Source organism: Maniola hyperantus, chromosome 1, assembly GCF_902806685.2.
Source record: "Maniola hyperantus chromosome 1, iAphHyp1.2, whole genome shotgun sequence".
NCBI lineage: Eukaryota > Metazoa > Arthropoda > Insecta > Lepidoptera > Nymphalidae > Maniola > Maniola hyperantus.
Genome location: NC_048536.1, coordinates 13,965,299 through 13,989,273, shown reverse-complemented (window position 1 = coordinate 13,989,273; position 23,975 = coordinate 13,965,299). Strand labels below are relative to the sequence as shown.

The 23,975-nt window shown below is 37.6% G+C and overlaps 2 protein-coding genes across 5 annotated transcripts; one reads left to right on the top strand and one right to left on the bottom strand.

Moving 5' to 3' along the window:
- The first annotated feature begins 184 nt into the window (after positions 1-184).
- Positions 185-10,910, top strand: Wdr59 (WD repeat domain 59). The gene is made up of 12 exons (XM_034972113.2): positions 185-651; positions 1,136-1,343; positions 3,663-4,241; positions 4,834-4,907; positions 5,345-5,683; positions 6,237-6,608; positions 7,030-7,183; positions 7,581-7,764; positions 8,066-8,186; positions 8,423-8,683; positions 9,164-9,390; positions 10,411-10,910. Exons 1-12 carry the CDS (start codon positions 403-405, stop codon positions 10,499-10,501), a joined length of 2,859 nt encoding a protein of 952 aa, XP_034828004.1. The 5' UTR covers positions 185-402; the 3' UTR covers positions 10,502-10,910.
- On the bottom strand, positions 10,907-22,813 carry LOC117985451 (uncharacterized). 4 transcript variants are annotated; one of them, XM_069498883.1, is made up of 9 exons: positions 22,639-22,813; positions 21,929-22,066; positions 20,385-20,564; positions 19,444-19,708; positions 18,684-18,868; positions 18,088-18,169; positions 17,532-17,694; positions 15,651-15,818; positions 10,907-14,904 (listed from the first exon to the last, which is right to left on the bottom strand). In XM_069498883.1, the coding sequence occupies exons 1-9, from the start codon at positions 22,663-22,665 to the stop codon at positions 14,877-14,879; spliced, it is 1,236 nt and encodes a 411-aa protein (XP_069354984.1). In that variant the 5' UTR covers positions 22,666-22,813; the 3' UTR covers positions 10,907-14,876. The 4 variants fall into 4 exon arrangements, with proteins under 4 accessions (XP_069354984.1, XP_069354995.1, XP_034828080.2 ...); XM_069498894.1 differs by having other exon boundaries at positions 18,684-18,856; positions 22,639-22,812; XM_034972189.2 differs by lacking the exon at positions 10,907-14,904 and having other exon boundaries at positions 14,914-15,818.
- Positions 22,814-23,975: the final 1,162 nt, after the last annotated feature.

Genomic DNA, 23,975 nt, shown 5'->3' with positions numbered 1-23,975 from the left:
AAAGTCAGCAAACAATAATGGGAAAACTCTTGGAAATCTGTAGTAAAACCATAGAGAAGAATGTGAGTCAAACATAGAAATACTCTAAGGAGCCAACATCGACATAGGAATAGTACTTAGAAATTCTTTGGGAGCCAAAGAGTCAAACTGTCAAAAACAGCTGATTGTCATTGGTCGTCAATCTTGATCTTGTTTTTGTTTGCTAAGGCTTCCCAGTTTCCCAAATCCCAATTCCCACCCCACATTTTGCCCACATAACACATTATCAAAGAGTGAATAATCACTATTATAATTATTATTATTTGTTTGTTGTTGTACCATTTCCTATTACTTCATTGCGCAACAAATTAATCTAAAATCATCTCCATTCGTGTAATGTCGCATTAAATTAAAGTTTCAAAGATGACCGTGCACTGGAGTGAAGAGATAATGAAATGGGAATACAGGGAGTTGCAGGCCACGGCTATGTCTGTGGATTACTCGGGTAATAACGTTCTGCTGGCTGGTCGAAGGTGGCTCGCAATAAAACACATTGGCGTGGACGACGTTCCTACAGAAATCGTGAAGAAATACCCACGGCACAGTAAATATGATGCCGTTGGTGCAGAATGGTGTCAGACTTATCCTGGGCAAAAGCTCTGTGCGATTGCTGTAAGTTTTTTTGTGTATTTTAAATAGCTAGCTTTTATGGTGTAAGTACCTATTTTGATCTTTGTCTAACCTAAAAATTAAAAAATAAATTACAAATTCTAATGTTTAATTTAAGTTTTAACTTAATGTTGCTATGTCCTGAAGAGGATTTTTAAAATCAAAACTTTCATAGATTTTAAGGCTGCAGTACTAAGCTCAGGTTTATCTACTAGGTTTCTGCTGCTAGAACCTATAGTTATGTTTCATTCAATTATTGTAATAAAACAGGTATTGCCTTATTATGTAAAATCAAAAATTTTGCACTTGCAGATTCTGTGCATACCAGTTCTATACTGATCTAAAAAACTATATATCCTGGGCATAAATTTTTGAATAACAAGTAGACTCTGATGTAATTTTTTTCTAAAGCATGTTATTATTCAATAGTCTGTTTGCTAAAACAAGCTTTAGAAAAAATTTACATTGAATTTATTTTGTATTTTAGAGCAATCAACATGTGGATGTGTATGAATGGAGGGCCGGCAATGACTTGATGTGTATATCCTCCTTGCGCGGTCATACCAGGGTTGTAAGTGACACTCACTTCCACAGACAAGACCACAATCTGATAGCAACATGCTCCATAGACACATTCACTTATCTTTGGGATTTAAGAGACACCAGAAAACCTGTGGTCTCTTTATCTGCTGTAGGTAAGTGATTAAAATCCTGTCAAAACTCTCTGATTTTCTGGGATAAAAACTTCACAAGTAGCCTCTATTTCTCTCCAGGATGCAAGCTGTTGCTGTACTTAACAAATAATGCCCATGACTTAGTCCATGTCGATTTACATTTTATAAAATCCTGTGGGAACTGATTTTCTACGACAAAAAGTAGCTTATATCTGGCATCCAAGTACCTGTCTGTCAAGCCTGTATCGGTACCAAATTTTGTTAAAAATGGTTAAAAGGATGGGACTTGAAAAGGTAGCAGGAATTTAGACAGACACACTTTCACATTTATAATATTAAGTATTTATATTGATTACACCTCCATAAATATTTTAAGTAATTTAATCTTGCTTTTGCAAACTACTGTAGTCATTCATCTAAATCTCAGAAGAATCCTATTGAATACAATAAGATAAGCATTTTATAATTACAGATAGATATGAATGGCATGCTTATATCATGCACTACTTTGTATTATGTGTGTGAAAATACCATGGTCTAAGATCCCGCTATAGAACGACCTTCACTGAGCCGGTTAATGGATAAAACGTATTTTATATTCAATTTAATATGTCAATAAATTTATTGCATATGGGTTGCCTAAAAAATTTCAGTCCAGTATATTATGAGTAATTGATAATTAAAAAAAAAAAAAAAATTTTTATCATTTCACCGGTTTGTATAATTGACAAATTCCATACCAATCGAAAGTTAAAAGCCCATAGAATATGCAAACGTTATTTTTTTCCCCGGGTAGGCAGGCATAAAACACAACAGGTAAATCGATACTAGTAACTTGCACCGTGTTAATGAATAAAAGTTAAATGAAAATAAACATTATTTCATTAACCTAACGTTTGCATATTCTATGGGTTTCATACTTTCGATTGGTATGGAATTTGTGAAATAATTAAAAAAAAAGTTTTTTTTATTAATAATTAATCATCCTGGACTGAAATTTTTTAGGCAACCCATATGCAATATATATAACCGTCAATAAGGTCGAGATTTGCTTGCACCGATTTCACCGTGAGGCGCAAGCAGATAAATGGGTGCAAGCGATTTTCGACCTTATTGACATTCGTCAGAAAACAGCATTTTAGCAATCTATGAATTATACTGAGCAAGAATATGACAAAAACAACTTTCTCATAACCGTCAATAAGGTCGAGAACTAGGGTATAGCTTGTATTTAACTCGATTGATTTAAATTTTAAATTTTACTCTTAATAGGTACCCATCAATCCATACCTTCGCGACAGGTCGAAATGGCAAACGGGGAGGGAACGCCCCGCACACCCGCACGGCCCCTGTGCTAACCCAGTGCGGGCGAGCGAGGGTGACGTGCGGGTGTGCGGGGTGTCACCCCCGCCTCATACCCCGATTGCCATCTCAACCTGTCGCGGACTACAGTACCTACCTATATATGTAAAAATAAAAACAAGTAGAACGATAAAGCAATGTCAAGTAGGTACAATTCAATAGGTAGGTAAGTTTACCTAGTTACCTATAAAAAATTCTTTTTAGTAGGTAACTACTATATTTATTATCATACATTTCTACATATTTATTATCATACGAATTATAAAATGATGATGATGATTTCTAAAAAGAACAATACCACTTCACGTACCTAACCTATTACCTATAAAACTTATAATGTATGATAATACCTACACTTTGAAAAACATTTTCTCATACAATTTATAAAATGACGCAAGTATTTCCAAAAAGAACAAATCTACTATAATAGGTATTATCAACGCGCGACACAAATCTATCACAACACAAAAATGTACCTAATCTACATTATTTTGCCTAATCTACATTACAATTATTCACATTAAATATTTATCGACACTCAAGTTCACAAATAAATAAAACTGCATTCAAAATTTATTACGAAACAAACAAAATGATAAAAATACTAGCCGCATACTCGTATCATCACAGTCAACATGTAACAGGCCAATACGAAAATTCGATGTAATAATTATTCACCGTCGAGTCGCGACGATATTTGTAACAGCTGTACCTAATATTTATTCTAATATCGTCGCTCGGTCGCGCCGCGCGCGGCGTATCAAAGATCGAACGCGTGAGTTACTTTTTAGGAAGGATTTTCTCAAATTTTCACTACTTAGTAGTTAGTACTTACTGTATTTTGTATTCAATTTTGTTTTCATCTAAAAACGAATATCTTGAATACATTTATATATTTAATAAATTTATTAGGTACATTATTTTTTGACACCTCTACTACCAATACTACTCATAACATAGTACAACATTAATTTTCAGCTGGAGCATCTCAAGTACAGTGGAACAAAGTAGCATCTCACTTAGTTGCAACGGCACATGACGGCGATATAAAGATATGGGATTACCGTAAAAGCTCTTCCCCTCTCCACTATATTTCTGCCCACTTATGTAAAATACATGGTGTCGATTGGAGTCCACACCATGAGTATCAGCTAGTTACGTCAAGTCATGATGGAAGTATTAAGTACTTTGATATCCATAGTGCTAGACGACCAGAGAATGTTATAATGACAAACTTTCCTGTGTGGAGAGCTATTTATACTCCATTTGGAAGTGGACTTCTTACTATTGGAGTAGGTTGGGGAGGATTACCCAGAGTGGAACAAGCTGGTGTGATAGGTATTTGGATTGGCGGCACGTTAACTCATAGATTAGTTGGGCATACTGATACCGTCCAGACTATGGTATGGAGGCCAAATACACTACCTTCAAATTACCAGTTAGTAACGTGGGGAAGGGATCAGACACTAAGGTTGTGGACAATGCATCCATCTTTACTTAAAATGTGTTCACACTATCTACCTGATGACACTGAAAATGATGACAATAATAGTGATAGTAAGTGGAAAACTTCCTTAAATTGTCCACACCACATAAGTTATTCTAAGTGATAGTTATTTTGAAGGAAGCTATTCAGGACGAAACATCCTGCACCCTTAATACAAGTTTGCATCTCTCACCGATTATGTAACAAGTATCCAAATGCTATATTGTCAAAGTAAAATGGATTTTATCGACTTGTTCTTAAAGTTGTGTATTCAGTTCTACTGATTTTTATTTAACAAAGTGTCCGCTTGCCGAAATGCAAAAGTTGCACCCATAAATGCAGATCATAACAATTGAGGTTAAAGCAATCAATAGATGCAGCTTTTACTAAATCAACCCAACCAGCAGGTAGAAATGCGGTCATCCACAGGTATTGATTCCTCTCCTTAAGCGCAAACTTTGTTAAATCCACTTTTAGATCCATTGTTCTTTAATGTTTAATTGATAATTTTCGATATTCGAAACCTATCAACTCGTCGTGATGTGCAAACTCGTACTAATGGTACCGAATATCCACTCCGTTTTTCAACTCACGTGGTGCGTCTGACTTTATAAATGAAAACCAAGAATTTATTTGTCAATCCATATATATCATTTTCAACAGCTAGTTATGGATCTACTGCAAGCTCAACAAATGATCTTTCGGTGTGTGATTCGAAAGGGCAGGATATTCAAATGGTACGATATTTTTCCTTTATTTCATACACAGAAAAGGTTGTACACTAGTCCGATGCTATTTTGAGAAAATACGTCCCGCAAAGGCTAGTAGAACTAAATAAATGTATTATCCAGAATTCGCAAATAGGCGCTATCTATCACTATGACAGACATTCGAATTTAGTACTAAAAATTTTGATCCATATTTTCTCCGAGAGTTCTCCATAATGTTTTCAAAAGTGTGTGAAATCTGCCAATCCGTAATTGACCAGTGTGATGGACTATGGCCAAACCCTTCTCAATCTGAGACCCATGCTCAGTAGTGAGTCAGAGAGGGGTTGATGATGATGATTTTCTCGCATCATACTAGTGCACAACCGCATTAAATGTTTCGCTTACAAAGTAGTAGCAACATAAGAAAAGTAATAAAATAAAATAAATAATTTCCCTCTTCACAGAATAAAATTGTGCACAAAACAACTACCTCAATAGATGAAGAGTTCGAATCTATTCGTGAAATGGCGAATATTGAAGTGACTGATATGAATATTGAGACCAGAACCTGTCAAATACATTCAGAACGCAACGGTTACACTGCAAACCTTCAAGTGACCTTCCCGAGGAATGTTACAGAACAGACTATACCTAAGTTTTCTTGGTTGTCCGGAACTAACGTGGATAGCGCAACTACCATTAAAATACTACAAGCTATTAACAGAACCGCGCACCGCAAGAAAAAAGAAGGTCATAGATGTTTGTTACATTGCTTGAAGACATTGGCGACATCTATAGATGAGGTATTTTCATCAGCTAACTTTACTACAATGACTTTGCTTTTTTCTTATGACAATTTGCTTGTTTCACCCAATCTTGTGACCAGGATCATAGATGGACAAATCAAAAACTTGCAAGGTTTTTCCCAAACTTGAATAATAATATTCTCCAAAAAGCCATGACCATGGATCATACTTTTTATCTATTAGGGCGACCTTCAAGAAAATTAAGCAATTGTCCAGAATTCCGATTCAAACCTGACCAGGAGTCAGGACCTGATACATAGATAGAAAACTTTACTGCACACAAAACGGGAAAAAACCACAAAAACTAAAACTATTTGTATGCAAAGTTTGCAAAGGTGGCCTTGTTGCTTAAAGCAATCTCCACCAGGCAACCTTTGTTGAGAGAAGAGACTAGACCTGACTGACCACACCATTTGTATATATCAAGATATTTAAGAAATTGCCCAGAACTCCTGTCAATACAAGAAAAAAATATTGACAGTAATTACGGAATTGCTAATTTGGACTCAACTTCTTAACGTGACTAAAGAATAAGAACCTTATTACTTAGATTCCTGTAAAATCCAGCGACGATTCAGATTCGATGAAATCAAGCCAACGAAGCCAATCGGAGAGCGAAAACGCCGGCGACTCCTGCATACCATTCCCCAGAACATGCGGTGCCAAGTGGTGTGGAGTTAGCACGTTAGTAGTCTTCAACCGACCCGCAAACGCGAGACGGTTGTCCCTGAAGCATGAAGCCGGAACACCGCGGTCAATGTCGTCTTTGTCCCTGACTCCGGCGTTATTCGGAGGGGGATATACTTCGGTGTCGCCCCACGCGACTACTACGCCGTCACCCACTAACGCATCTGGGTTCCCTCAACTGCACCACAGGCACGCGTCGAATTCTATTACGACTTTCTACTTCCAGGATCGATGGGTAAGTAACCTTTGAACACATTTTTTCGGATCGCAATATTCTTGAATGATTATTCAGGTAAGACTGGCTTTCCAGAATACTAGTTCGAAGGCCAGGAACTTTGTGTGACAAAACCGTGGCTTGCTTATTCTACGGTAGATTCATTTTCTAAGTATCTTGATTTTTAAAGTCTAAAAAATTGGAGTAACGGAAACTCGGAGTTGTAAGCCATAATGGTCGATTTGTAGCAACTCCCGTAAGTTCTATTTCAAAATGCATTATCAGCAACCGAAATGTGTATCTGACTATAGCCTGTACTTTACGATGGTATGTGTAGAAAGCGCTGAGTAGGCTGGCAGATAAGCATATTGTATGATTTTATGTACAAAAAGCGCAGAGCCGGTAGGCAGATACGAGTTCTTTATAATTATTGTTTGTGCAGAAAGCGCAAAGCCGGCGGGCGGGCAGCATGCGCAGCCGCGGCAGTATATCAGGCTGCACGCCACCTCGCGTAGTGCTGTACGCCGCGGCCAGCCTCTTCCCGCTCAACAGGACGCTGGCGGAGAAGTACTGCATCAATGCCGACAACCCTGTTGGTAAGTTTAGTCACAAAGCGCAGAGCCGGCGGGCAGAATACGCAGTCGCGTCAGTATCCATTCTAATTCGATTAGTTAGTAATGTGTTCGAGGTGCATTCCCGACGCACCTTAAATCTCTTATTGTTTGATCTATTAAAGCATGCCATTTGATAGTGATGCCTGATGAATTCTATTAATTGGAAACTAATTAATTTTTTTAATTATTATTTTAGTTTCGTCTGGGATTTCACCCGTGCTGACGGTTATGATAAATCAAGCTTAAAAAGTCTGAATTCCAAAAATATTAGGTATATATTTACGGTAGGCTGATCGCTTATTACAGCCAAGCCGAGTAGCTACTAAACAATGTGATGCTTGATGGCGTCCATCAGCTTAACTATTCTTCTTTGTCACAGATATGTGCGAGAGGAATGCCAAAGTAGCGTCAGAAGAAGGTGAAGGAGAGCTATCCCATGCGTGGGGTCTAGTCGCGTTGGCCGCACGCTCGCTGGTGGCGCGGCCGAGCGAACACCTCATGTCCAGTGAAGATAGCATGGGCTGGGCCGGGCATCCGCTCTGCTGCCACCTTGTGCAAGCTTTGTAAGTCTTATTCTTCTACTACCCACCGTTTTTACAGCTTTTCGTTCTTTCGGTCTTTAGCGTGTAGGAATTTCTACCGTTTTGAAATTTGAACCTTTACTCGTAATGGTGACGCAAGTGGTTCAATACTTTAAGATGACTGGGCTCATCTACTCTTCTATGATATTCAATATTGAATACATCACTCGGCCACTAGTGAACAATATTGCCACAAATTGTGGCTGCAGTCATATTAACTAAAGATAATTTTAGGCCGTTTGAAGCTTGATCATGATAATTAGATAATTTTGTATTGTTCCAGAATATCACATTACGCCAAATCATCAGATCTGCAAATGGCGGCCATGTTAACCTGTGCTTTTTCAGTCTTTAACGACGCAAGTAACTCTAGCTCACATTCTATCATCAGTACATCCAGCTATGTAAGTCTAATAATCAATAACCTGTGCTCCTTCTTAAGGTCCAAACGCATTTGCGCTGCCGCCTTGCTTCATACAAACTCATATAAACTATATTTGCCACGCCGCGTTGCTCTGCGCTTTGCTCCATACAAACTCACATAAGCTGTATTGCTACAACATAGCTCTTGTCCTAAAATGCGGTATCAAAGTGCATTTATACCTTACTTGTTTGAAAAAAGACCTGTTGTTTTTTCTAGGGAAACGGTAACAACACATCACCCTACAACACAATCACCCAATACAGCGAAATCAGCGCCGACGGTTGGACCCTACCTGTCATACTCCGCAGCAACTCTTGTTCCGAGGCGGAAAACCTAAACACTGAATACAGCGTTACCAAGTCCGAGCCATCGTCCGCGTGCGTCATAGACGAGGCGACCGTACATCTCTACCACTGCTTCAAACGGGCCTACGCGGATGTGTTGCATCGGTGGCAGCTTCTATATAAAAGGACTGAGGTAAGCCCGTACGATTTGATTTTAAAGCGAAATCAGCACTGATGGTTGGACCTTTCCCGTCACACTCCGCAGCAACTCTTGTTCTGAAAGCCGAGAACCTAAAAACTGAATACAGCTCCAATGTGAACTCAAAACCGCAAAGATTGATCTCGGATCTGGTATTTAATTCTATCTAACAGTCAAATTAAAGGGTAAACAGACAATAATGCCAGAAGATCTGTAGAACCTTGCCACATTTATCGAAAGTATTTACATGCATGGCAGTGTTTAATGGTTATTTATTCAAAGGATACCATTACAATACATTTTGTTTTGGTAGGTCTGGCAATCTGGCATTTTTTTTTACTGACCAGAAGCCCCGTCATCCCTTATTCGGTAAAAACTAGCACTTGGCATATTTTTTTCTGTAAAAGGCCGTATTCCGAAGCAGAATGCATAAAACTGGAACATATTAGTAAAAGTAAACTGATCTCCTATCAGGTAATGAAGTTAGTTCGATGCAAGTTCGAGTCAACATTAATGGGGGACGGTGCGGGCGAGGCCGCGTGGGAGTGCGCGTGGTGCGCGCGCACGGTGCGTGGCGCGGCGTGCACGTCGTGCCGCAAGCTAGCGCTACGCTGTGCGGTGTGTGGTCGCGGCGTGCGCGGCCTTGCTGTGGCCTGCGCTCTTTGCTCCCACGCTGCACATGCTCAACACATGATCGCATGGTGAGTACTTTGACTATAAGAAGAATAATATGACTTGATTTTATCGCATCTTGGTATAGAAATGTGTTGTCTTCGGTTCAAATATAAAAAAAGGATAGTGGTTAACGTTCCCACTCAGTGGTCAGATATGCGAGAGGACTTTCAAAGTTATACCGGCTAGTAGATTAAATATTTGAAAATATTTTTACGGATAATCAGACAGATGTTAATATTTGTAGAATGTGTCTACAAAATTACATCGAGTTTGATTGGTCAATGCATACTAACAATAAATGCGAAAGTGTCTGACTGTTAGCTTATCACGGCTGTTTAACCGTTTTTGACGTTTAGTATAGAAATAACTTGCATTCCGGAAGGACACAGGCTAATTTTAGCTGCGGAAAATCAAAGAGTTCCCACGGGATTCTTAAAAAAAACTCCAGATCTCGCGCTCCAGCCTCCAGAATATACACCTCTTAAGAATTCAAACTCAAACTCAACTCAGCCTCAAATTATTTATTCAGAATTGGTAAAATTTTACGCTTCCTGATTGTCATAAATTTTTATTTGTAAGATGATATGATATAGTGGTGATAATTAATACGTAATTAAAACTAAAGCTACGAGGGTTCCAAACGCGCCCAGGTCTGAGAAAAGCCCACAACAAACTCACAATTATGATGGGCTTAATTTTCACAAATGATGTGATGCAGCGTTTCAAATACAAAGGGCAGGGTAAACTAAATGAAGATTTCAATTTTTCGGGGTTCCTCGTACCTTTGTGTAGTTTAAATGCTTAAATTACACTTTAGGATTATACCGTAAGTTGTAAAAGACACATTGACAATACTTGACTTAAAATATAATTCTCGGATAGTTTAAGGGTCAGGTGCACATCAGGCGATTAAATTGGAGCTTATCCGATACCCATGGAGGTAAGAATACCGACTTAACGTAGCTTAATTTTTTTTCTCTTATCTTAACCGCCTGATGCGAATCTGACCCTAATATTGAAGTATTATTAACTTAAAATCATTTCAGGTTCGCTTTACACGACACCTGTCCTGCTGGGTGTGGTTGCAAATGTATCATAGAAGGAAACTCACTGTGGAAGGGAGTCAAGTACGTTTGAGACCGAAAACAGCTATTTAAGCCGATGCGATGAGTAGGACATTTTGAAACGAGCATTTTGTCGCTTTTAAATGTGATCTTGCATAGTTCTTGCATTTCCCGAAGACGTGTAGCTCATGCTTGCGTTGAAGTCGTATCGCGGTATAAGTAAGGTACACTAAATGTATGCGTTTGCGAGCGCTTGCTCGCGACTGATTGGTCCGACATGCACGCACACTTACACAATGCCGAGGTAAATCATGTAACCACAAGTAAAGTTAACTCGTCTTCGTGAATTGCAAGGACTGTAAGACATTTAAAAGAATTCTATTTTAATTTTTATATGAATTTATTAATTAGTTTTAAGTATAAAGACTGCCGCTTTTATACCAACGGATAGAATCAGTAATAAATGAAAATACATTCGAACATTTTATGGAGCTTTATTTAACAAACTTCCTTAAATCACATTTTTAATTAAACAAAATCAACAGTGCACTTGAATATCATAGTTTGTGAGTGAAAATGATGAACTCTAAGCTAAGATACACTAACCTAAATGAGTTACCTCAGTCTCGTTGAAGCATTTATGGAACCACCTTTGATGAAAAATTACAATATGAAAGATGAAAAGATTACAAAATTACAAGATGATAATTTAACATTGTAGCTCATAATTGTACACAATCTCCAAACTAAATTAAGACCTACTATATGTATAGATAGATAAGATAAGTCCTAAAGTGTTATTTAAGATGTTAAGTGCCGTCCTTTTCCGCAGGGAGCATTATAAAAGAAATAGCAATAAATTTAGATCTGCTATTGTAATTTTGTTTTGAGTCTCTGTACAATTAGCTACTTTATCTGAATAAGGTAAGTTTTACAATGGAATATTTAAGCACTTTATATTGTTTGGTTCTGCTGCAGGTAAACACAATAAAATCAAAGCTTGGATGAATTTCAGTCCAAGAATAAAAGTGACACTTTTCTGACAGGTTTTTGACAAAGGTGGCATGCTTTATCTAAAGGAAACCTCTCTTTTTGTAAACTGTTATTTAATAAGATTTCAGGGACTTGAAAAGTTCTATCTTGACTATATTGGGTTGCTACTGTTTTTTGCATCTTTGCTGCATCGCGTTTTGACGATTTATTCATTCGATCGCAGTTCGCACGCAATTTGCAACTATCACATTGCAATTTGCAATAGGGCTAGGCGCAAATGTTGCGATAGTTGAATTTATGGCACCCTTGCTGCAACTGTCCTTATTAGCCACATTTCAGCCAATTGCAAGTATATGCTAGGCATGGAGTTAACAGCAAAAGTATAGAGTTAACAGTTGGCCAACATTGTACCTACCACCGTCAAGATAATAACCCTTCAGGGTAAACTGAACGAACAAGTATAAAAAAAACATGTTATATTTTACAAATACTTTTTTAACATGTGGGTATATCGCATTTATATTCCTGCATCTGCTTTTTCTATAGTGTTCTTTGACTTTGCTCAGTCTTAAGACATTGTTAAAACGAGACAGCGTTATATGGTTGGCTTAAGTCTGTTTCATTTAACTGAAACTTAAGTCTGAGCTAAGTCAAAGTACCGGTACGCTTTATAGATCTCAACCGTAGATTTGTGTATGAGAAATAAAGTCTCGTTTTAACTTGTAACTGAGCGAAGTCAAATGCGATCTATAGATCTTATTAATTTTCAACCCGAGCCCCCGGGGTTACGTCCCTCTTTGCCATTAGGTACATAGGCACATTTTTGAACATTTCAAAATATTAGGTACTAGAGTTACAAGGTCACAACATTTGTGCAACAGCATGGTTAAACCTAGTTAAAAAAAATACTTGGTCTTTCTTTGCGGGAGTACCTTTTTTTGGGTCACTTTTCAAACGTTAAGCTGACAAAGCACCAATATAAAACTAATATAATTTGTACGCATACTAAGACTAGATGTACTTTATGTAAATAAACCTAGCAAAACTATTAAATAATTAGCAAGTAAAATTATGGCATGTAAAATAAATGTAGCTTTAGGGATGTTTTATACTTGACCGTGCCGGGCACGAGCCGTGTACAAGTTTGCCGAGCCCTGTATTACACCGAGTGTAATATATAAACGTGCACGTCCGAGACACGGCACGGTGAAGCATAAACTGCTTCATATAAAATGTTCGTGATGTTTTGAATGCGTGCCTCGTCCGCGCGTCGTATGTGGCACGGCCCGCACCCGCATAAATTCTGGCATAAATCATCCCTTTGAGTGTAAGACATGTTTTCTATTGAGAGATGTCGTGCTAAAATTAATTATTTTTGGACAGGCACCCCTAACTTTTAAATTCGTAGTAAATACCTATTCATTACAAAATAAATCCAATGTTCGTAGATAGAGAATGGAATTAAAATTATATTCGTGTTTCGCTCTTACACTATAACTATAGATAAGTCTATCTAGACTGAACAAGCTGTTTTAGTACAAAACATTTTAAGTACATTATGCCTTCATTATCCGGTTCAAAGGACCACAAAATTGTCAAAAAAAATTAAATTTAAATTCTTATTCTTAAATTTAAACTAACTCGTGTAACAAAATTACATCTAGCACATACCAAATATATTTTCTTAATATTCTTTTTTTGCTTTCAAAATAATAAAACAGCTGATCTATATTATCCAAGTCTTAGACGTACCTATTCTTACTACCAGATCCAAAGTATACAACCAGCACTTTAAAAATACAATATTTTAAAAATAACCCTTTATTGCATTTTCAAATAAGTAGGTAGTAGGTAGGTAAATACAACACAGTTGCTATAAAGCTATAATTAAAAATCAACAAAGCTATTTATTGCAACATAATTATCATCATCAGCTATGCTTTTAGTTTTTTATCTACATGTACAACCGGTACTTATTTTTAAAACACTTGGGAACAAAAGTTTCTCTACATTTTAAAATTTTCATAATAACTTTAACTATTCTGCTGCGCTTGCGAAAAATGCAATAAGTCTCTGTAACAAGAATTCGTGAGAAGTGAAAACAGCTCGCAAAGTTTTTATTACGTAGGTAGGTACATATTGTAGGATTGTTCAAGGGGCAGACCAACTAATTCCTGAAAGGCCCAGCAACACATTAGCGGTTCCTCTGGTGCTGCAAATCACCAAAATTATGTGACTGCGGTAATCACTTAACATCAGGTGACCCGCTAGCTCGTTTGCTCGATATTTTTTTATTTAAAAAAACATACTTTTAATTTTCCTGGCTTATGTGGATTGAGTTAGCTAAGAAGGGAATTTAAATTCATAACTTAACTAAGAGATCTATTTTATTTTTTACGCAGTTAACTGATCAAACTTGTTTGAAATAAAACTTAAGTAGGTAAATATCCGCTTATCTTAAACAATGCTTGGACAGATTTCCGCCAAAAAACCATTAGATACAGATCGTTACCTATCCTGCTGCTCGATTGCCGAAAAACTGCATCAATCATTATTACAATCGCAATCGTTGCGATTGGCTGAATTTATGGTATTATTGCTATTTGCTAGCCAATAATGAGTTAGCATCAACCGTGATTGCGATCGTGATATTGTAGCTGTCATTCTACCGCAATTGAGCTGGTGATTTCGAATCTATATTTAATTAAAATCAGCTGAAAAACGGACTTCTACGTTTACGCAAGCGCAGTAGTGCGAGTCAAACTTTTTACTTACATTACTTACTAAAAACTAGGAATTGCTGGGAACGCTTATAATTAAGTTTAAAACTTTTCACTTATACTTAAGTAAATATAAAAATAGGCACCAACGTTTCAAGCAAACTACTTCTATTTTTGATTTTAAAAGTAGGAGCTAATTTAAAATCAAATATTAAATTAAAAAAAGATTTATTTGACTAGATTCTTATAGCTATCTATTTGGGTACCTACTCTAAACATAGCAGGTGCTGAAATTTACTTGGTTTTCTCTATGTAGCTACCTTATATCAAATGAATTTAAAAGAATAATACGTGTAAAAATAAAACATAAGATAAGTATTTTAAAAAATAGATATCTCGGTAAAATCGTTCCACCTCCTTTTTTGGAAATCGGTTCAAAAATTACTTTGTGTCATGGCTCGAAGGACCAATTAACACAAACCATCCTAAAACCGCTTGAACATGTAAAAAACCGGCTAAGATTATCTAGTTTTAGACTGAAACAAGATAGGTATACGCTTTTTACATCCGCAATTTGTGTATAACCTACGATAGGGCTAATATTTATTATTCTCTGATATAAGGTAGGTATAGAACAACATCACTGACAGTACATTTGGCTACATCAGAATGTCTCGGTTATTTCTAAAGTCAACGTAAATCTAGTAGTCATGCACGACGGGGTGAACGTTTGTTTCAAAGTCGGGTTGTTCTATTGTAGCAGCTAAAACAACGACAGAATTATTAATAACAGGAAATAGTAACAGTTAAAAAGGCACACGTATTTTAAGCGTAAAGATTTCAGCAAGTAGTAGGTAGTAGCCGTGGCGTGCAGCTCATAGAGGCATAAGAGCACTGCTTACCCAAGAAATAGTTATCCTAGTTGAAATAGCTTAACGCTCATTATCCTTTATGACTTGCCAGTAAGTAGTTAGGCACCTAGCTAACTACTACTTACCCTGGTTTGAAACCTTGTGCACGTCACTGTTATTAGTAGGGTAGGTATCTCTGGCAGTTAGCAACTTAAGATCTTTACGCTCAAAATCTGACATGAACTTAAGGGGAAAACCAAGTGCAATTTGTCATTCGTGTACCTACACAAGTTTGCTAAAGCTTCTATTACCAAACGGTAAGGACAAGTAATGAATAAAATGAGTCATAAAATTCAGTCTATTAACTAATTACTTTGATAAATATTTAGGAAGTAAAAATGATGAATAATCCAATAGAGTTTACATAATGGATGTTTCAAGTACGTAGACAAAGAATGTACTTTGAATCTATGGAAGGCAATTTAGAAAAAAACGATGCAGGCAACATCAAATTAATAACGTAGTTCCAGAATACACTTCTCATTGTTATGGCACAGAACAAAGAATAGATAAAGAGGTGTAATCCCACTTTTAATCGACGCGAGTTTGTCTTATGAAAGGTGTGAGTAGGATGAGCGTGAGCCGGTTAGGTGCGTACCTCTCGAGCAGTCGGCGCTTGAGGTCGGGAGGGTAGGTGACGTAGATGTAGTGGTCGTCATGTTCGTCGTCTAGTGCGTCGTCGCCCGCGAGCCGCTCGCCGCGCGCGGGTGACGAGTGTGTCGTCATTGACACAGACCCGCTGCCCGCAACGCTCCCTTCCTCTGAGCTGTAGTCAGACTTATTTACATTTTTAGGCTGACCTGAGTAAGCGTAACGTAAGCTGTGATAGCCTACTGGTTAGGACGTCCGCCTTCTAATCGGAGGTCGGGGGTTCGATTCCGGGCACGCACCTTTAACTTTTCGGAGTTATGTGCGTTTTAATTAATTAAACATTTATTATAATTAATTAAATACTTGTTTTAACGGTGAAGGAAAACATCGTGAGGAAACCTGCATGCCTGAGAGTTCTACATAATGTTGTTAAAGGTGTGTGAAGTCTACCAATCCGCACATGGCCAGCGTGGTAGACTATGGCCAAAACCCCTCTCACTCTGAGAGGATACCCGTGCTATGTAGTGAGCCGGTAATAGGTTGATCATGATGATGATGATGAGCAAGCGTTTTCTATAAGGCGTATCTACAGCATGCTGTTACACCAGCAAGAGCGTGTAGGATCTAAACACCATTGCCGCTAGGATGCTGGTGTGTATGAACATGTCATTGAGACGAATGCTGAACGGTCAAAAGGTACCGCCTCGTCTAATGATCGATTACAACGGACACGCATGTTCAAACCACTGCACTGCTGCCAAAAGAGAGGCTGAGAAATGGTTACCATGCAACCTTGGAGTTTTACGCAGGTCTAACATCACAAATCTTAACCACTTTATTTTTCGACTAGCTGATCCCCGCGGCTTCGCCCGCGTAGATTTAGGTTTTTAAAGATCCCGTATAGCCTATGTCACTCAGGAATAATGTAGCTTTCTACTGGTGAAAGAATTTTTAAAATCGGTTCAGTAGTTCTAAAGATTACCCCCTACAAACAAACTTAACGACATTACCTCTTTATATAATACAACGGGCCGTGCAGCAGAAATCGTAATATTTTAATTTCGCCATAACTTCAAAACCAAACGTCCAATTTTAATCATTCAAAGACCAAATATTATCTCCATAAACTGTTCTTAGTGATGAAATCATTTATTTTGATAAGGATTAATAGCATGAGTAAAATAAACGCGTTTAAATGTAGTCCAAAAAAAATTCAAGATTTTTAAATAAAAAAATGGTTGCTGTGCCTCACTCGACATAGATGGGTATAGTGTGTCGCGGACTTTTTTGTAGATATTTATAAGATCTACAATTAATTAGAACATTTTATGGTTCTATCTTTTATAGTTTAGGCAGCGTACGCAAAATAAGTAACTTTTCTGGTTGATTTTTTACACCTTGTGTCCGAAAAACCCAAATATCTTACGGAACCCTATTTTTTTCCAAAATAAAATATAGCCTATGTTACTCGTGGATAATGTAGCTTTCGAATGGTGAAAGAATTTTTAAAATCGGTCCAGTAGTTTTTGAGCCTATTCAGTACAAACAAACAAACAAACAAACAAACAAACAAACAAACAAACAAACAAAGTTTTCCTCTTTATAATATTAGTGTAGATGACAAATTAGCCTTGACTGCGAGCTATCTAACCTGGATGGTAAAAACAGTTTTTAAGTAGTTTTGTAAGGCCTTATTGGTTTCTACGTATAGCATGGTGTGCGCGGTGGTACTTGGAAGCCTGCCTTAATACCAGATCTGAGCTAATTCAAATTCCCTCTCCAATACCAAATTGTCCACACACCTTGAGAGTAGATACCTCCCATTTTTAAGAAGCGCGCAAAACTGCGCCAGCAAAGTTCTCTCTAGCTAACTTAAACAGGTACTCACTCGAACACAATCCATATGATGTAATAGCACATGCAGAGGGCGAGAGCCAGGCCCGTAGCGAGTGCCAGGAGAAGAGGCCAAGGAAACGCCCGCGCAGTCGGCGCCGTGTCCTCCCAGTAGCGATCACAACTCAGGTACCAGCACACCGCGCGCTGCATCTCGTCTTTAACATTTTTATTTTTTTTGGAACACATACAGCATGTACATTTTATACCATTAACTGTTAGGACTACAGATTAAACTAGAAACTAAAAATTTTCGACCACTAGCAAATGCGCTTCGCTCGTTGAAAATATAAATCCTGTTTATACACTATCCCAAGGGAATTTTGAACATCCGGCTTTCTTCCTTGTCTATAATTTAAAAATAATCTCTGTGCCCAGTTTTCTAGCACCAAAGCTTTGTGATGGGCGTTGATGACTCGGGGGTCAGTCAGTTTTGTGAAATTTTAATAGACTGGTCTTTTAACAATATCCGTTCCGAAGACAGTCGGGGAGATGGATATTTTCAGGACTTCTATTATGAATTATTTTGTGAATAATAATGAAAAGTAAACCTTCTAGCTCAATGAACTGGTGTTGTGTCAGGTGCAGCAGCAGCGTCGCTATGCAGGAGTGTACCACTCTTTCGCAGCGAACCTTAAACAAATAAGTAGTCGAATTTAATAAAAAGAACTGAAGTACCTACTGATTATATTATTCCACCATAATATGTACTGCACTAACAATAGTTTTCGTGATCTCAAGAGGAACACGTTTCAAGAAGAACGCATCTCATGAGAAACTAAACATTTAGGGTGACATTTGGAGAATGCACATTCCTAGAATTGGAGTAGTAGACATACTGGACATTCGAAGAATTGGACCTAAAGTACCATAAGGGATTTATTATTACCATCAAGAAAAACTCTACTTCGATGTATCAAAAACAATGAAATCTGACTTCATTAATACATACTACTAGTACTAATGTTACGAAAGCTTCTCAAACAAGTTAGAACTATTCTTAAACTATTTATAAATCATCACACTGGCAGTTCTTCTGGTGCTGCAAATATTCATGGGCGACGGTAATCACTTAACATCAGGTTAGGCCTGCTCGTTGGCTCGCTAATTTATTTTTGAAAAAAAAATCAGACGAAAATGCTCTTACCTTGAGTCCTTGCAAGTGTGCTGGATCGCAAGCAGCACGTTCAGCCTGGAGGTCTGCCAGCCGCCTCTGCCTGCTGTCCGGTGGTAGAGACGACTCCACAGTGTCCGCGTCGCACAGTTCTGCCGTTTGGTTCAGGTCACTTTCGCTTTCGTCTCTCTTTTTGTCTTCCGTTTCTGTATACATCACTCGTTTTATACAAATGCGTTTATATTAATCATCAAGTCAGTTCAATTTCAATTAACTTAGAGATGTAGTTTCTGCATTTATAAATAGATGATGCCCGCGACATCGCTGGCGTGTATTTAGGTTTGTTAAAAATCCCTTAAGAAGTGTTTGATTTTCTCGAGACAAAAGCTTTTGTCAGGCCCCGGGGTGAAAGCTATCTTTATACCAAATGTCGTCAAAATCTGTTAAACGGATGGGTCGTGAAAAGATATCAGATATACACACAATTTCGCGTTTATAACATTACTACGAATTTTTAAAAGGTTCCTGAGGTAAATTTCATTGGAAAACTCGGTCTCAGAATGTGCACCTAACTTCGTCACCTCAAATCTTATTCGATAGTCCATTGTTAGTTTTGAGTCACAGTTAAGAATTCACACGTAGCACGTAGGTGAAAGATGATGGTGAAAGGGAAATTATCTTGAACTTCTACATATTCATTTAGTCAGTCGGCAGCCTGTCTCCTGAACCATTGAACTTTTGAAGCTTCAAAACAATGTTATTCTTATTTATTGAAATTTCTTAAGCTACCTACCAGGATCTTCACTGCCAGCTTCAGTCTTAGGACAATCCGCAACGGGCACTGGAGGTTGTGTTCGAGACCGATGCCTCCTCTTCGTGGGAACCCTCGCGACGCTCCTACTGGAAGCGGGCGCGAGAGCTTTCTTCGCCGCTTCTGCGTCTTGCCATAGCTCGATGTCTGTACTGGGCCCGCTGCCTCCGTTCAACAGGCCGTGCGCCACCAACACTTGGCAGCGCATTATGTCGCAGTAGTCCGCCAGACATACTGCGTCTTCGGCCTGCAGCATTTTAAATTAATTCATCGAACACATTCCTTCAGAACAAATTAGAGTAATTGCTGATTTGGTTATTTTTTCTTTCTAAACCGGTGGTAAATAGTCTTGGCATGTCATAAGGCTCAAGACTCCAAAAGTTGGCCTACATGAATATTTTTTCGAATTTCATGATTTGTGAGTAGGTAGACGCACATACATTTACATTACATAGCTATATTTTCTGCTGAAAAATTTAGTGATTCTCATCATAAAATTGCCCCTTAAATATCATCTTACATTTCAGCATAATGATAAAGGGTGTCACTTTTAACTAGCGACCATAAAATTTAGCACAATTATTTGCCTATTATTTTGAGCCAAAACTGCTCCAAATGCTCGAGGTGACCTAATCACCTAATTAATCCATTAAAAAACTTTTAATAGCCATTCAATCCTACAACCCAATAATGCGATCTTAACTTTTTAACAGTAGCCCTACGATTCCTATGTAGATGTATGCATAGGAATCGAAATTCACTTCCCTGGTTAATCTATTTCTTGTGTCGTTAGTTGAAATGTACCTATCGTTATCGTATCTATATGTCTTTTCCCGTAGAAGGATTTCCCGCAGAAGGCGCACACCCACTGATGCGAGGAGCGATGCTGCAGCTTGGTACCATTAATAATATAGCACACTTGCCTTGTTAATCTGGTTCTTGTGTCGCTGGTCGAAGTGCGTGTCTAGATGTCGTTCCTCGTAGAAGGACTTCCCGCAGAAGGCACATGTCCACTGCGAGGAGCGGTGCTGTAGCTTGGCTGCGTGCTGAGGTGCGAAGATGTCGCGTGCTGGGTGAAACGGGCATTCCAACGGCAGCTTTACCTGCGGCAACAGTTTAAAATCAGCATTCCAGAATAGATATACGGAAGCCTGTTGATTAAATGTACCTAGATTCAAGGACCCTTACAACTTTACGTTGTCTTTCATCCTCTTTCACACACTCTTTCACTTTCCCCTATATTGCCCTCAATAGTTTCTTAGACATTGAGGCACATACTTATTCTTCAATGTTTTAAGCACATATTATTATTCTAATGGTTTTCTTGCTTACTTGCGCCCCCCGAGTTTCTGGCTGGTTTGTGGATTCACTTGGCGATACAAAAACACTTGAAAAAAATATTTGAATAAAAATCTTTCTATTTATATTTGAATAGGTAGAGATCTGGTATTTAGAATATCTACCCTCATCTGTTATTTAATCGTGATAGAGAATAGGTATATGGAAGATAATGTATAGATTGATACATCGCACATAGGTTGCCTAGCTAAATCACGTGGATGATGTTAACAATTAAAAAAAACGGTCAAGTGCGAGTCGACTCGCGCACTGAGTGCAGGTACAGAAGAAGTAAAACAGAATCACTTTTGTTAACGAGCCGCAAAACTCTTATTTCTAATAACGGGATCTTAGACCAGTATCTATAGCTAAAATTATTAGATTGGTGGACATATTTGGCAATTGTCTTGTGAAGATGGTTTAAATCATGTTTAAATACTTGGCACTGTGAAGCTATTGTAAATCCAAATTACTAATATATCAAATACCTCATCTAATTTGGCTCATGATTATTGTAACGTAGTAGGTACCTAGGTAGCTACGTTATTAATTGTAGGTATATGTGCGTTATTCAGCTCATAAATAAGTAGTCCAACTGTTATTTTCAGAATTGCTTTCACTGAATTTTGTTGAAATAATATAATCGTAAATTAATGGTAATAAAAATTCAGTTCCAGCTGATCAAAACATACCTACGTGGCTTATTAACATTCTTTATGATGGCGTGAACCAACATTACGTCGCGATCGATTCAATGTGAACCACGTTGAACTTTTGGACAATAATATACCTACCATGATTTTATTATAGAGACATAACACACAGACAGGCTCGTAACAAGGTCGTGATAAATAAAACAAAGTCGAAATGAACTTTTTAAACGAAAATGTATAAATGGAACTTACTTATAGAACAGCTAAAATCGCAGACGATTCAAAAATTCGTCTTTAAATTCTCGTCCTTCAGGATAATCTATAAAAAGCATCTTTTAAAAACAATATGACCGAATGAATTCAATGGGTTCAAATCCCACTGAATCCATTCGGTTCGCCCAGTCGGATAATACCTATGCTAAGACTTCCTCCAGAATAAAAAAAAAGGTTTGACTCGTAAAATACTTTGATATTACCTGAAATCTTTCTAATACCGGTAGCCACTTGTTTTGTATGACTTTCCTGACGATTTTGGAATTGTCACGAGAACAGGTGATCTTGAAAACTGAAGGTCCTGGCCAAGGGATCAAACTGAGGAAGAGTAGGACCAAAACCTAAAAAATACAATAATATAGTTATAATAATAATAATTTATCCCGCCTATAAAGAATGATCATTGACACTCGTATTTAAACAACAGTAAAAGAATTAATTTACGATTGTTTTAATTTGTTGAATATTTAGTGTATATTTTGTCGTCAGATGAGTTATGGGCAAAATCTGCTTCTTTTTGGACGCCCCAGAATCATCAACGCCAGCGTGGTCGGCCGAGGCGAACGTTGGCGTGATGAATTAGATAAATTTACAGTTACGTGGCCTGAAGAGGCACGAAATAGAAAATTGTGGAAGGATCGGAGGGAGGCCTTTGCCCAGACGTGGGACAGCACAGGCTGATTTAGATTAGATTTAGATTTGTCGTCTATTCTGAAATCGAATGCACAACGAAATAACAAAAATCAGATTTTACCCACACACCACTAACATTTCTTCATATAAATTTAGCTGTCAATTCATTTTCAATAACCGCATGCAAAAGACACTTCCTCAAAGGTTAAGCTTGTTTTATTAAATTATCGATTTTTGCCGTAGAGCCAGCTGCTTGGGAAGAACATAGGCATTTCCTTACCTCGAGTGTGAGCGAAGTGGTCCTCATTCATATCTTTTAATGGCCAAATATTCGATAAAACTTGTTCAAACTTGGTTAACTTTATTCCTTATAATCGTAGCTAAAATCAGACGTAAGTTTACGGAAGGTTAACTTCAGCTTCTGTCATAGGCTTTGTACTCGTAGGCGCATGCGTATTCGGTTGTTATTTTTCCCCTCTTGTGACAAAAGTTAATAAATTTAAATTATCCAAGCCCTTCAGTAGTAGGGAGGTGGTGATATCAAGATTGGAGTTACCTAAAATGTACCTACCTAATATAAAAAGTCTTTCGTTTTATCCAAGCCATCGGGTAGATTTATACCGCGGTCAAGCGTCGGTACCTAGTTACATACAATTTCCTAATACCTACCTATTTAATATGTAGAAAGGGCCAATTTTTTCAAGATACCTACACCGCTCTTATGACATTAGTAGAGACGATCACATTATAAGTATTATTCAGTCTGTAATGTCACGAGTAGGTATGCGAATGAAAGAATATTTTCTTTCGAAAGTCGATGGCTAAATACCTACCTACTATTTAGCCATCGACTTTCGCAAGAAAGTATTCTTTCATTCGCTAAATAGGTAGGTAAGTAGGTACCTACTTACTTTTTTTTTAGTAAGTTCCCATTTTATACAAGGAATCATATAAAATAGGAACTTCAAGGTTGACGGGATACAAATGGCCAATTACTTACTTTGGCGACCTATCTATTAGATAGGGGATCGCAATAGACGGAAAACACGCGAAGCCAGGCCAAGATCCAATTATATTATAACCTACTTATACGAGTATACTAAGCATTTATAATAAGCAGGTACCTATGGAAAATAAAATGGAAAGGTAAAATCAATAATACTAAAAAAATGTGCCTTAATAATTTACAAAATACCCATGGTTCGGAAAGGCTTTTCTACCAAGAAGCTTAGCTGTGTTTCTACAATAGCCGAATAATCCCTCTACCAACCGTCCCTTCTTATACCAACCACCACCAACTCGAACCAGTGGTAGATGCATCCGACTATTCGTAAGTAGTTGTAAAAGTTTATTCGAATAAAAAAGATTTTTTTTTAATTTTTTTTTATACTACATAATAAGTATTTTAGGGGTAACTGGTAACTTCTTTAGTCTCTACTAGGTACTATAATAAGTACAATGTTACCTAGGTGCTGAAAAACTTTTGTTCAAAACTTTTTACCAAATTTAATAAATATTCACTAATAAGCCAAAACTAATGATTTTAGGCTTATTTCGCAGTTTAACGACATAATACAAATTAAGGAAAATCTCGGATACGTATCGATTACCTATACG